Source organism: Lepus europaeus, chromosome 5 (assembly GCF_033115175.1).
Source record: "Lepus europaeus isolate LE1 chromosome 5, mLepTim1.pri, whole genome shotgun sequence".
Classification (NCBI taxonomy): domain Eukaryota; kingdom Metazoa; phylum Chordata; class Mammalia; order Lagomorpha; family Leporidae; genus Lepus; species Lepus europaeus.
In genome coordinates, this window is record NC_084831.1 from 53,889,852 (window position 1) to 53,904,668 (window position 14,817).

The 14,817-nt window shown below is 49.6% G+C and overlaps 1 protein-coding gene across 9 annotated transcripts in view; it reads left to right on the plus strand.

The window, feature by feature from the left end:
• PATJ (PATJ crumbs cell polarity complex component) overlaps positions 1 to 14,817 on the plus strand; it is a 445,385-nt gene that overhangs the window by 420,829 nt on the left and 9,739 nt on the right. For all 9 annotated transcript variants that reach the window (XM_062191443.1, XM_062191441.1, XM_062191445.1 and 6 more), the window contains one exon: positions 12,477 to 12,583. In XM_062191443.1, the coding sequence (XP_062047427.1) occupies positions 12,477 to 12,583 (107 nt within the window). The remainder of the gene's footprint in view (positions 1 to 12,476; positions 12,584 to 14,817) is intronic.

Consider the following 14,817-nt stretch of genomic DNA (forward strand, 5'->3'; position numbering starts at 1 on the left):
AGAGGAAAGTCTTCCTTTTTACTGTTGGTTCACCCTCCAATGGCCGCTGCAGCCGGCACATCTCGCTGATCCGAAGCCAGGAGCCAGGTGCTTCTCCTGGTCTCCCATGCGGGTGCAGGGCCCAAGCACTTGGGCCATCCTCCACTGCACTCCCAGGCCATAGCAGAGAGCTGGCCTGGAAGAGGGGCAACCAGGATAGAATCGGCACCACAACTGGGACTAGAACCCAGTGTGCCGGCGCCTCAAGGCGGAGGATTAGCCTGTTAAGCTACGGCGCCGGCCAAAATCTTAAAAGTACCCTAAATGATTTGAGCTAGTGCTGTCCCATGCAGAATTAACTTGGCTTCAGCCAGGTTGCCACCGTTAACAGCATTGTGAAGGACTTCCTTATTCCTGTTTTTGTTTTTTGAGAAGAAAGTGGCATTGGTTTCCACTTGTTTCCTTGTATGAGGCATGTTAGGAATGCTTTCAGTTTCTGATAAATGGAATCCTTTGCGATCTTGTCAGCTGTAAGAACCACACTTACAGACGTGGAGCACATGTGCTGCCCGAGCCAGCAAACTCCTGCCCTGCACTGAGCATCCTTCGGCAGCTTAATGTGTGTGTTTTGATTGAAACAGGGTACATGGCCTGGCCCCTACAGTATAGGAATCAACAGCTGACTTGTTGTTAGGTAACTGCTTCTGTTAGCAGGTAGGCCAGACTATCAGCAGAGTGGAGGGAAGGGTCAGATAACTGTGTCTGATGATGTGGAAAAGACTTGTTTATTGTCAGAGCAGCATGTGACGAGGTCAGCAAGTGTGCACTGCACAGGGAAGATAAAGGCCTGGGTCAGCAGACTGGCAGACTGCAGGGTAAAGAAGGAGATGAGTAGAAAAGACAGCACTCTGGAAGCTTCTCCCCACAACCTAAATTGCTGTCTATCTTATGAATGAGTGTTGTGGTGCAGCAGGTTAGGCCACCATTTAGGACGCCTGCATCCCATATCGAGTGCCCAGCTCAAGTCCCAGTTGTTCTACACTTCTGACCACCATCACCTAAGGGGCAGTAGGTGATGGCCCAAGTACTTGAGTTTCTGCTGCCCACATGGGAGACCAAGATGGAGTTACTGGCTCCTGGCTTTGACCTGGCCTAGCCCAGCCCTGGCTGTTGCAGGCATTTGGGGAGAAAACCAGCAGTTACAAGACTTCTCTCTCCATCTCTCTCTGTCACTCTGCCCTTAAATTACATTATTTTTAAAATATTTCTATCTCTAGGCATAATAATAAGGTAGATATTTCTGCCCCTAAAGTCTGATGGTTTCTTTCTTTCTTTCTTTTTGAGAAGCAGAGAGGGAGCTCCCATCTGCTGGTTCACTTCTGAAACTTTCTCAACAGGCAGTGTCAGGCCAGGGCAGGAGTCAGGAACCCAGAACTCAAATTGGATCTCCCATGTGGATGGCAGGAACCCAATTACTTGAGCTGTCACTACTGCATTCCAGGATCTACATTGGTGGAAAGCTGAATCAAGTCCAACCCAGACACTCTGATACAGAAAGCAGGCATCTAAATGTCCACCCCCCTTTTTTGTTGCCACTTATTGATGAGTCAGTTGAGATTAATTTGTCTTTCAGGGCCATTATAAATGTTCCCAATTATGTTTGCTTCTATAGTTTGATAGTTTACCTAGTTCAGCTCTTTTATCTATGGAATGACTGTAAAACATTTTGGACAAAATTAGGTCACCCGAACTCTCTGCTACAAATTTTTGTTTCTGCTTTTACATCTTTCTTTGAAGACAGAAGATTAAAAAGAACACATATGAAGTTTTTAGTCACTAAAAGGAACTGATGGGGTTCATTTCGAGTCTGTTAAGAGATTTCCCAGATAGTTTAAACGTTTGGAGAATGGGTGGATTGAGTACACAGTGATAAGGGAAGGCATATAGGAGGAGAGTTGCGAAAGAGCACGCTGTGGTCTGAGGTATCCTTGTGCAGGTGCCCGGCCAACCGGGAAGAGTACTGCCCAGGGAGATGCCAGTGCTGCAAACGGGGCCTACCAAAGCCCTTGGAGGCCTCTCAGTGTTGACCTCCATGCTGCCTGGCACAATACACTCAGTAGATCTTAGGGGAGGGCCGGCATTCTGGCACAGCGGGTTAAGCACTGGCCGCAACATCTGCATCCCACATGTGTGCCAGTTCAAGTCCCAAGAAACGGATGGCTTGCCCAGGCTTGGGATGCAAAGGTGTGTTGTTAGGAGAGTGTCCAGCAAATACTTAAGGCACCTGCGAGAGTCACCTTCAATAAAACTACAGTTCTTGGCCGGCGCCGTGGCTTAACAGGCTAATCCTCCGCCTTGCGGCGCCGGCACACCAGGATCTAGTCCCGGTTGGGGCGCCGGATTCTGTCCTGGTTGCCCCTCTTCCAGGCCAGCTCTCTGCTATGGCCCGGGAGTGCAGTGGAGGATGGCCCAAGTGCTTGGGCCCTGTACCCCATGGGAGACCAGGAGAAGCGCCTGGCTCCTGGCTTCGGATCAGCACAATGCGCCAGCCGCAGCGGCCATTGGAGGGTGAACCAATGGCAAAAAGGAAGACCTTTCTCTCTGTCTCTCTCTCACTATCCACTCTGCCTGTAAAAAAAAAAAAAAAAAAAACCTACAGTTCTGGTCAGTCTGGGCCTCCCTGCAGACTGTGACTTCACTACTCCGGCATGGATGGCCTGTGATGCGAAAGCTCCCCCAGTGGTGCTAACGTGCAGCCAGGGTAAGAACGGTGACCTTCAGCTTGCAGTGAACAGAAGGATAAAACCAAGAGGGCAGGCGGTAGAGGTAGAGACCCAGGCAAGTTCCATGGGAGAAGTAGGCTCTAGTGTCACGAGGTTGTGAGTTTGAATCCTATTCCTGAAACCTTGGCTTCCCACCAAAGCAAAGATTGTAGCTGCTTTCTTACAATGTTGCCCTGACAACTAAAGGCCATGTGATGTAAAGTGTTTAATAAACATCCTGCACCCAAATGGGAAACGCGAAGTGGTATCCTGTTACAGCACCCAGGACACCAGAATTCCTTGTTCTAAAAAACAAAAATACATTTATTTATTTATTTATTTGAAAGTAGAGTTAGAGAGAGAGAGAGAGAAGGAGAGTCAGAGACAGCTTCCATTGCTGGTTTACTCCTTGAATGACTGCAACAGCAGAGCTGGGCCAGACCAAAGTCAGGAGCCAGGAGCTTCTTCCGGGTCTCCCAGGGACCTGGGCCATCCTCCTCTGCTTTCCCAGGTGCATTAGCAGGGCACTGGATAGGAAGTGGAGTAGCTGGGACTATGGAATATGGGATGCCGGTGCCATAGGCAGTGGCTTTACCCACTATGCCACAGCCACAGCCTCTAAAATTCCTTTTAAAATCCCAGAAGCAGGGCAGTTTCTCCAGGTGGCAGTGGAAGTGTGTGCCACTAGGTGGCGATGTGGCTCTCAGTCATTTTGCCCTGTTCTGTTTTACTCCAAACCTTTGACTTGAGATATTTTTAACATAGTAAAATCAATTTACTCTGATTTCACTAAACTCTGTGTCACTGGATTCTATATAAAAATCTTAAGCATCTGTGCCATTTCATTAAGACCCACCAAAAGCCAGGCATGAGCTTTTTTTTTTTTTTTTTCAAGATTTATTTTATTTACTTGATGTCCGGCGCCGTGGCCTAACAGGCTAATCCTCCGCCTTGCGGCGCCGGCACACCAGGTTCTAGTCCTGATTGGAGCGCCGGATTCTATCCCGGTTGCCCCTCTTCCAGGCCAGCTCTCTGCTATGGCCCGGGAAGGCAGTGGAGGATGGCCCAAGTCCTTGGGCCCTGCACCCTCATGGGAGACCAGGAGAAGCACCTGGCTCCTGGCTTCGGATCAGCGCAATGAGCTGGCCGCAGCGGCCATTGGAGGGTGAACCAATGGCAAAAAGGAAGACCTTTCTCTCTGTCTCTCTCTCTCACTATCCACTCTGCCTGTCAAAAAAAAAAAAAAAAAAAAAAAGATTTATTTTATTTACTTGAAAGACAGAGTTACATAGCAAGGTAGAGCCAGAGACAGAGACAGCGAGAGAGAGGTCACGAGAGGTCTTCGACCCACTGATTCACTCCCCAAATAACCGTAACAGGCAGAACTGAGCTGATCCAAAGCCAGGAGCTTCCTCCTCTTCCTGGTCTCCCACGTGGGTGCAGGGGCCCAAGGACTTGGGCCATCTTCTGCTTTCCCAGGACATAGCAGAGAGCTGGATCGGAAGAGGAGCAGCCAGGACTCAAACCGGTGCCCATATGGGATGCCGGTGCTTCAGGCCAGGGCTTTATTTAACCCACTGTACCACCCCGAGGCATGGGCTTTTGACAGTTAGTTCTGTGATGTTCCCTGTTTCGGATGCCAGATTTCTCCTGCCTGTTTCCCTTACTTCTGCACCCATGAGTCTAAGATCCAGCTGGCCCCAGTTGAGTTTTATGTTTTGTTAGGACCTGAAACCTTCAGTCCCAAACAGGTTCAGGTCCTTAAAAATGTAAAGGCGATCCTTTATAGGGTTGGAAACTAAGGCAAGTTCCAAATAAGGAGCTCAAGCGTTTGTGCACTGTAATACCGCATGTCTGGAAATTAAAAAAAAAAAAAAAAAGATTTATTTATTTTATTTGAAAGGCAAAGTTAAAGAGGGACAGAGGCAAAGAGAGAGGTCTTCCATCCACTGGGTCACTCCCCAGATGGCCACAACGGCCAGAGCTGTGCCGCTCCAAAGCCAGGAGCCAGCAACTTCTTCCAGGTCTCCTACGCGGGTGCAGGGGCCCAGGGAATTGGGCCATCTTCTACTGCTTTCCCGGGCCATAGCAGAGAGCTGGATAGGGAGTAGAGCAGCCATGACTCAAGCCAGCACCCATGTGGGATGCCGGCACTGCAGGTGTTGGCTTTACCTGCTACACCACCACGCCGGCCCCTAGAAATTATTTTGACTTTTCAGTTCTCCAAAACATAATCCCCCAAACCCGTTTTTAAGGAAAGGTCCTCATCCTCAGACTCACACAATAAAGATTTGTGCCTCATCGCTCAAGTGGAAAGTTTATTAAACATGTATCAGTTCTATTATAGAACATAAGGTTCTAATGGAGTTGGACTTTGCTTTGGGGAAAAAAAAAAAAAAAAGCTAGGCTCTTCAATCTTCAGTGGCACAGGGAGCCAAAGCACAGAGTATACCCAATGTTGGAAAAGAGTTTGCGTCACAAACAGTCCAAGTTGTTGAGGATTGTGGGGAAGCCCCCCTGGAAGGAAAAGCAACAAGGAGGGACCCCATTTGGAGGCGGAAAACTGGACTGGGGCATGGGCGCCGTCGGAGGGGGCAACGCGGTATGCAGTAGACACGCACTTGGTGGTGGAAATGTGACCTGAGATGTGGGCGCCGTCAGAGGGGGAAACACGGCGTGCGGGGGGAGATCAGTCTGTGGGGGAAACGCGGACAGCGGGGGGAACATGCAGATTGGTTCCTCCTCTGCAGACGCGAGGGTCTCCGGCTGCTCCTTGGGCTCAGAGGACGAGGCTTCTTCCCCAGCCTGAGAGTCCCACGGCTCCCCCTCGTTGTGTGGCGGGATCTGTGCCTCTTCCTCCGCCTCGGTGGCCTCCCGCCGCTGGGGCTGGGTCATGGTCGCGTCCTGTCCCTTCAGGCCAGCGGTCTGCTGCGCAGCAGACAGGCAGTTAGGGGCAGATGTGGGGAAACAAGGGACTCCCATAAAATGCCCGCTGTGGGGCTGGAACTGCTGCGGCCGCTTGGCAGCTGAGAAGTGCTGGTTAAGTCCAGCACCTAGCAGGTCCGGATCTGGCCATCTGCTTAAACAGCCGCCCTCCCTCGAGGCGCCTCCATCAGCTCGGTGCCTGACAAGCACCAGGAGCGTAAGCTTAAAGGGCCCATCTGTTTGAACCAGGCCAGCGTGTGAAAGGCCAGCGCTGAGCCAGGAGGTCATCGGGAGAGGGGCAGATGTTAGGACTGGAGCCAGCTGCACCTGGGCTGGAGGAGCCAGACAGCGGTTCAGGACCTGCACGGTCAGGTAGCAGGGGCTTCCCGGCCATCCTCCGTGAGGGGCCTCAGAGCCCTCTGCTCACCCAGAAGATGCTGTGCTTGTCCTGCCCGCTCTGCACTTGGGCTGCACACAAGCACATCTACCACCCACCCGGGACCATGCCCAGCACCAGCCTGCTGGAAGGCGGGGCGACCTTGGCCTCCCCTTTGCTTTCTGCTCCCCTATGCCTCTGCTCAGAGCCCACCGCAGAGGCTGACACGGGGGACTTCAGGACTTTCCTTCCAATGAGCCAACGGCCCATTAGCCTGTCTGCCTTCTGCCTTCCCCAAAACACGCAGCAGAGGCCCCCAGCCTTACCTCCATGTGCTGGGTCCTGGGTGTGGAGGGGAGACGAGCACCTCCACCGCAGCGATGAGCCGGGACTCCCACCCCGCCTCTCAGAGTTGAACTTGTATAGGGCTGCACACACCCTTTGCAGAGACGGATTATCGCCTCCACCGGTCAAACCCCTGCAAGCTTTAACTGTGCTGCCTATCAGATTATTTGCCAATCAACGCAATGACCACAGGGGCTGACGCAGATGCCTCGGGGCAGGAAAGTCATTCTGGGATGACAGGTTTGTGCTCCCCTGGTCTTCCTGGGAAAGACCCAGCTGTCCGTGGAAATCCTGCAGGTTTCCTGTTGAGCCCCCTGGGTTTCACTCCCACACAGTCAGCGGGAGCCTCCCCAACTTCCAGGATCCAGAGTATGTTGGTGTTAACCTTATCAGTAGTTGGAGGCTCTGCTTCTTTCAGAAGTAGGGAGTGAGCAAGAGGAATCAGGTTTTGGGGGACATGCAGTTTTTTCTCTATGGTAGTGCATTAGGGGCCAGCACTGTGGCGTGATCAGCTGGGCCTCTGCCTGTGGTGCCGGCATCTCCTATGGGGCTGGTTGTAGTCCCTGCTGTTCCACTTCCCATCCAGCTCTCTGCTATGGCCTAGGAAAGCAGTAGAAGGTGGCCCAGGTGCTTGGGGCCCCTGCACCCGCATGGGAGACCCAGAAGAAGCTCCTGGTTCCTGTCTTTGGATCAGCCGAGCTCCGGCTATTTGGGGAGTGACCTAATAGATGGCAGACCTTTTTCTCTGTCTTACCCTCTCTCTGTCTGCAATTCTGCCTCTCAAATAAATTTTCTTAAAAAAAAAACAAAAACAAAAAGGGTAGTGTGTTAGATGTGTATTTTCCAGCTAGATTATAAGCTTTGATTTTTTACTCAAATTGAACTGTGACTCTGGTTTGGCAGTTGATATGGCTGATGCCATTGGCTTCTTGGAAGTACATTCTCCTTAAGAAAGCTCTAAAAAATAAAATAAAATACCTAGGGGATGTGGTGCCTCCCTACCCCACGCCCTCTGCTGGAATTATCCAGGGGTCATCCTGGTTCTTCCCTTTCACTGCCAAGCCCAGGCCTTCGGGACCTCGCCGTTTATTTGCAGCTGCTTGTTCCGCTGTGTCTGGCCCATGACTGGACCGTGAGTTCTGTGCCCACCAGGGGAGAGCTTAATACCCCTCACGCCACGTGTGGTGGAGAGTATGGGTTCTAAAGTGAAAGCTAGGTTTGGACCGGAATCCTGGCTCCACCCCTTAGCACCCATGTGACCTTGGGAGAGTTACTGAAACTCATGTCAGGCGCGACCTCTGTGATACGAGAACAGTCCTGGGTCCTGCCTCTCCAGGGACTCAGAGGAGCGCCTCACATTTATAAAGCAAGCGCTCGCTTTGTAGTCGAGAGAGGAAGTGCTGTTCCAGGTAGAGCGAATAACAGGTTAAGGCGGCAGCAGCCTAACTGCCAGTCTTAGTGTGGGAAGCAACCCTAGAGAAAGCGGTGCAGTGGCTTTCTTGCTCAGCCACACAGCGGCTGTGATGAGGTCAGCTGGCAGCACGTGTCCAGTTCCCACAAGGCGCAGGGATCCTTCACCACGTCCCTCCCTGATGAGTTGCCCATGTCCTAACAGCCTGGGTCATTCCGCTCAGTAACTGCCTGGATTGTGATCATTTTTTTTCTTTTTAAAAGACTTGAAACTTCCACAGAGGCTGGTGTTGTGGCATAGCAAGCTAAGCTGCTCCCTGCAATACTGACATCCCATATCAGAACATTGGTTTCATTCCTGGCTGCTCCTCTTCTGATCCAGCTCCCTGCTAATGCACGTGGGAAAACAGCAGAAAGTGGCCCAAGTGCTTGGGCCTCTGCCACCCATGTGGGAGACCTGGATGGAGTTCCAGGTTCATGGCTTCAGGCTGGCCCAGCCTCAGCTATTGCAGTCATCTGGGGAATGAACCAGAGGATGAAACATATCTTATCTTCCCTCCCTCCCTCCCTCCCTCCCTCCCTCCCTCCCTCTCTCTCCCCTCCCTCTGTCTCTTTTAAATAAAGTAAATAAGCCTTTAAAAAAAAAAAAAAGCACCTCCATCAGTCTCACTCTGCTTTGTTGAAATTTAGAAAGTTTTTCTTCTTCTTTTCTACTTTCTTTTTTTATTCATGTGAGAGGCATAATGACAGAGAGATCTTCCATCCACTGGTTCACTCCCCAAATGGCCAGGAGCCAGGAGCTTTTTCCAGGTCTCCCATGTGGGTGGCAGGGGCTCAGGTGCTTGGGCCGTCTTCCATGGCCTCCCAGGTGCTTTAGCAGGGAGACAGATCAGAAGCAGAGTACTATGGAGAAGAAAACCAGAGAGAGAAATTTAAGCAAGAGTGATCAAGAAAGACTTATGTAGGGATACTTCCAAAATGCTGATGATGAAAAAATTGCATGGATTTCAGATTTTTTGCATCAAAGCTATCTTTTAATTCCATTTTTCATTTTACACCCTCGTGTGAGGGAAGTGACACTCAAGCTGATGCCAGGCTGGCTGGTTTAGGGAAGAGCAGGTGGGGAGAAGTGTTCAATGTAGAGTGGAGTAGACAAGCAGAGATGGAATTAGGGAAGACTAGGGAGGGGCTAGTACAAAATCAGGGGGCTGAATTTTTATTTTATTGTATGCAGAGGGGAACCACTGAGAGGTTTTAAGCAAGGGAATGCCATATCTGTTGTATACATGAGGGGATAACTGGCCCCTGTTCAGGGAAAGAGATGAGAGGGTGAGTGAGGACTCTGGCTGAAAGGCACTTAACACTGGTGGATTGAATTTGGGTGGCCATAGATCCAAGAAGGGTTTGGGATATAGACTCCAGGGGCCTCCGTGGTGGGTTCTATATGGCAAGAGGTATCTGGTTGCTATTCAGAGAATAATGCCTCTGGCTAGCATCCTCGCTCCCTTTGAGTTGGACAAGCATCAGCCAGCAATCAAGCGTTGTCAGTATTACACCTAGGATATTCCTTTTTTTTTTTTTTTTTTTTTAAGATCTACTTATTTATCTTAAAGAGTTACAGAAAGGCAGAGAGAGAGAGAGAGAGGTCTTCCATCTACTGGTTCACTCCCCAATTGGCTGCAACAGCTGGAGCTTCCTCTGAGTCCCCTACATGGGTGCAGGGGCCCAAGGACCTGGGCTATCCTCCAGTGCCCTCCCAGGCCATAGCAGAGAGCTGGATGGAAAGTGGAGCAGCCGGGATTCATATCAGCGCCCACCTGGGATGCCGGCACTGCAGGCAATGGCTTCACCTGCTACGCCACAGTGCTGGCCCCCACCTAGGATATTTCTAGCAAGCAGCTGGTCAGGATGCCCGTGTCTCATGGCTGAATGTATAAGTGGGTTCAACTCTGGTTCCTGATTCCAACTTCCTGCTAATATGGACCCCTGGGAAGCAACTCAAGTAATTGAGTTGCCGCCACCCACTTGGGGGAAATGGACTGAGTTCCTAGCTCCTGGCTTTGGCCTCCTGACCCTTCAGGGCATTCAGGCGAATAAACCAGTAGGTGGGAGAGCTTTCTGCCTTGCAAATAAATAAGATATTTAATGATAGTAGCAGTAAAATGCAGGTGTCAGGTTAGCAACTGAATAAGGCAGACTAAGCTGGGCTCTTCAGCTTGAGCCTGGGTGTGCAAGTGGGAAGTGAGTCTAGGAGTCAGTGAGATGGCAGAGCAGAGCCCAGCAGAGGAGGAGAGCAGGGCCAGAAGATGAGAGTGGGGCTGGAAGGGACTGGGTTTATAAAGATTGGGTATGCTGAGAGCCGAAGACAGCGCCTCCATAGCTTGCTGTGGCAAAGAGCAACAGAGCTACGAGACTGGTCAGGGAAAAGCTGTTATTTCCTCCTTAAATCTTTTCCCCTGAATGTTCCCCAGTTCATTCAGTTGTTCTTTGATGGTGTTTCCAGAAGACCTGCAACGTAGGCATTGCAGTGTTTTCCCTCAGAGTGGGATGCTTCCCTCAAAACGTGCCCTGTGGTTCTCTACTTAATGCTCGCAGCACAGCTAGGCGACAAGGCAGCTGCACCCTCTGTGGGCCAGTTCTGAAACTGCAGCCAAATCCAGCTGCTGTGCACCACAGTCCGGCAGAGCCCCCTGCACTTGTGCTGTGAGGATTTCCATGGGCCGTTCGTATCCACAGGTGCTGTATCTGTGGGTTCAGCCAACTTGGAGTGAAAGTATAGTTAGGCCCACAGTGGTTGCCTCTGTACTGAACATGTGCAGGCTTCTTGTTCTTGTCATCATTCCCTAAAGAAGACAGTAAAACAACTGTCTGCTTAGCACTTTGGACCTATTAGGTAGAGAAGATCTGAAGTACACAGAATGTGTGTGGGTTATTTGCAACTACTGCACCATTTGATGCAAAGGATTTAGGTTTTGGTGTCTCCAGGGGGTCCTGAAATCAATTGCCTGCGATCCCGAGGGCCAACTGGAAGCTGGAAGCAGGGCCTTTGGCCAGCAGCAGGGGTGATCAAGGATGTCTTGAGAAAAGAGCTCTGGGCTTCCATGGCCTTGGCAGCTCATGACAAGAGCCTCGGGTGATTACTGACATCATAAACAAGAGTGTCAATTGTTAAATCAACAACAGGACTCACTGTGCACTTACTCTCCATGTAGGACCTCTGTTGTACTATGAGAATTAACGGTAAAACTAGTCTTCAAACAGTACTTTACACTTTGTGTTTCCGTGTGGGTGCAAACTGTTGAAATCTCTACTTAGTACAGAGTTGATCTTCTGTATATAAAAGTAATTGAAAATGAGTAGGAGGTGGGATGGTTGGGGGTGGGAGGGCGGCTATAAGGGGGAGAACCTCTATAATTGAAAAGTTGTACTTATGAAATTTATATTTATCAAATAAAAGCTTTCTATTAAAAAAAGAAGAAAAAAAAGAGCCCCGGTGCCTCGGTGAGCGAGCACAACTCCAGGACGAGGGGCAAGGCAGGCCCTCGTGACTTCTAGTCAATCGATGGGAAAGCTGGGACTTAGGCACAGCCAAGAAGTGGCAGAAGCTGAACCCTGGGACCCCACTCTCTGTTGTAGGGTGGCTCTCAGAGCTACTCCATGTTTCTTCTGAGTGCTGTGGATGTTATTTGCAGAATAAGAAGTAAATGTTTCCGTGCCATGGTTCTACATCTTTGTTGAGGACCATCTAAAAGATAAACCCCTCATTAATTCATCCTTTCTTTCTGTTATTTACTGAACACCTGCTATGTGCCAGGTACTCTTGCACATGACGGGAAGGCATAGTAGACAGATTTCCTGCCCTCGTGTGAAATAGTCAACAACAAATAAGATAAACGAGGAATTGTGATAAGATGGAAACAAGGAGCAAGCAAGGGGGGCGTGAAACACTGGTCCAGGATGTGAGTGTGGACGTTTTAGATGCAGTGGCCAGGAGAGGTGGCTTAGGATAAAGAAGTGAGTGGAGGGAGGGAGCTGGCCAGGAGGACGCCTAAGGGACAGCATTCCAGGCAGAAGGCACAGTGTCTGGCCTGGGAGACAAACAGCAAGGGGGCCAGCGTGCCAGGACAGAGACCACCCAGGACAGACCACCTCCAGATGACTCCACTAGAGGACAGTTTCAGTTTTAAGCCAAGGAGTGAAATAATCTGCTGTGTTTGAACAAACCACTCCAGCTGTGATCGACCGAAGGGCTGAAGCAGAGCCAGTGGTGGGAAGACTCTTGTGAATAGAGTTGGCTTTGAAGCTAGACAGATAGACTTGTATGAGGATTGACTGTGGGTTTTGAGAGAGGAAAGTCAAGAGTGAAGCCAGGGTGTGTGTGATGCTGGAGCAATCAAGTTGCAAGGGAGGCTGTGGGAGCAAAGGCTGGATGGGGAAAGGGCTTGGGTTTGGGTCTCTTAGGTTTGGGGGACCTGCTAGACACCTTGCTGGAGATGTCAACTTGGTGGACGCCTGTGTGGATCTGGAGTTTCATAAGGGTGGCACTGGAGACAGAGGCTTGGGGACTGCATCACTTCGATAGTATTTAAATACTTTTTTTAATGTTCATTTATTTATAAAGGCAGAGAGAGAAAAAGGGCCCTGCCTGATAATGAAATATGTTCTAATTTTTCCCCTAGGTTGTGGCAGATACCAATATAAGTGCCATAGCCACTCAGCTTGAAAGCATGTCTGCAGGCTACCACCTTGGCTCGCCCACCGCCGAGTGCCATCTGGAAGACGCAGAGTGAGTACACTGGACGTGCAGGGTGTCTTCTGTGTGTGGATAAAACTCATGGGAACTTGTCCAGATGCCACGGTGTGCTCTCAGAAGGAGAGGAAGGGAAACAGGCCTTCCTTGCTCTAGTTCAGAGAGTCTCCCAGAAGATGCCAGCGGCCGATTCTTTCTCGTCAGGCTTTGTCCCACCATGCGAGCTCTGAAAAGGTCATTGGTGCACGGCCTGCACTCAGACCACGTCTGGTCGTTGGTGCCATGCCCGTGCCTTGCAAAGACATCAGAGTTAGAGCCCAGATGCCTTCTGCCTGGTGATACAAGGAGCCGTATTTCTACAAGTGTCCATTCAAAAATTTCAACCACAGATTGAATCTTATTGTTATACTTGCTGGCATGTTTCGTTAAAACCGGTCATTGCAATCAAAGTTGTTCGTTAAACCAGAGTTTCTCAAACTAGAGTAGGCATAAGAATAATCCAAGGAGCTTAATGAGGCCAACTGCCCAGACCCCATTCTCAGAGATTCTGATGGAGTGGTCTACAGCGGAAGCAGAACTCTAATTGTAATGTGTTTCCCAGAGTTCTGCCACAGACGGGCAGAGGATCCATACTTTGAGAAACACTGCCTGAAGCTATTCCCCACAGTGCCCGCAGGTGCTTGGTAAATGCTTGCTGGCCGGCCTGGACGGTCCATCTGAAGGATCTCATACTTACAGCCATTCCCAACTTTTCCTGCGAGTCCATCAACCTAAATGGTATCTTAGAGTTTGTTTTTCATGAGGAAAGAGTATTAGACCAAATTCATTCTGCTGTATTCTCATTACAAAAGCAATGCATGCCATTAAGATGTGACAAAAACATAAATGTGTAGCGTTTTTAAGTTAAAAAAAAATCAGGACCTTTACAGGGACAGTAATGTCCCTTTCTCGTCCTTGTGGTGGCTGTGTAGATGGAGATGCCCTTGTAATCCTGACTCCTTTGCTATTACCCCACAGCTCCTGGCAAGTTGGCAACCATAGCATAAAATGATTTAAAAATCACTCATAATTCCATAATTGGTAACAGTGAAGCCTTTTAAAATAAATTTTAAAAAATAAAACTGGCCTTCTCTATGAAAGTTAAAACTAACTGGTTGAAAATGTTAGGATTTTGCAAGATAAATAAAAGCAAGCTCCATCACATGTTCCTAGTTGAGAAATAGAGCCATGCCTTACCCCAACCCTCAGGAAAAGAAAAAAAAAATGCTCTTGATTATAGATAGGCACAATTCTAATGACTGTGGCCCTCGGAGCTTGCTCTACAACACTGGCTTTAGACATCTAGGTTCCCGTCCCAATATCGTTGGAAATGGGGGCTGGGTTTCCAAGATGAAACATGAATCAAATTCGTGTCCAGCCAGTGGGCCATTACTCAGAGTACTAACAAGGCCACAGAATGGTAAAAAGTGGAGCCGCATCCATGACGTCATGATCATGTAGCCACTGCGGGTAATTCATCATAATTTCAACTGATATTTATTGAGTGCCTTTCTGACTTGGAAATGTAGGTAAAAAGCACAGGGCCAGTGGCGCAATGGATAACGCGTCTTGACTGTGGATCAGAAGTGTAGGTAAAGGTATGGCCCCGGTCATCAGGGAGTTGCCAGAAAACTGGAAAAACAGACCCACAAATCCACAATGATAAGAGATGTTAAATGGAGGAGGGCTAAGATCAGTGAGAGAGGGAAGTGTGAAACATGGAGATGGGGTACAACTCAATTAGGAAGTGTTCTGAAACTAATCCTGGAGCTGAGTGTAGAAAGAATTGGAAGAAGGGTGACATTTGGAACAGTTAGCAATGTACATGGCACAGCCAGCACATACTATGGCTGCACGATGAACAATATCAACAAACGCTGGTTATCAGCGTGAGCCAGCTGAAATCAACCCACCCTCAAGTAAGCCAGGCAGAATCAAGGTGCGGGGAGGGAAGAATATTCTAATTGGAACAGCATTTTCAGCACTCCCTGTATCCCCACTTTGCAAAGTTCTCCAAGAGCAGGAATGGCTGAGTCTATCTGAAGGCTCTGCCTCTCAGACATGCATGTTGCCACAGTCAGGTGATGCTACGGAATGCACAACCACATGTGCGTCCCTCCGCACCGCAAGTAAGCGCCTGAGGCCCGGAGCCCCAGACCTCCTTGGAACAATAGCGTTTGGAAATAAGAACCTGGCATGAGCTTAGCTTAGACTCGATTACTAGTGCCCAC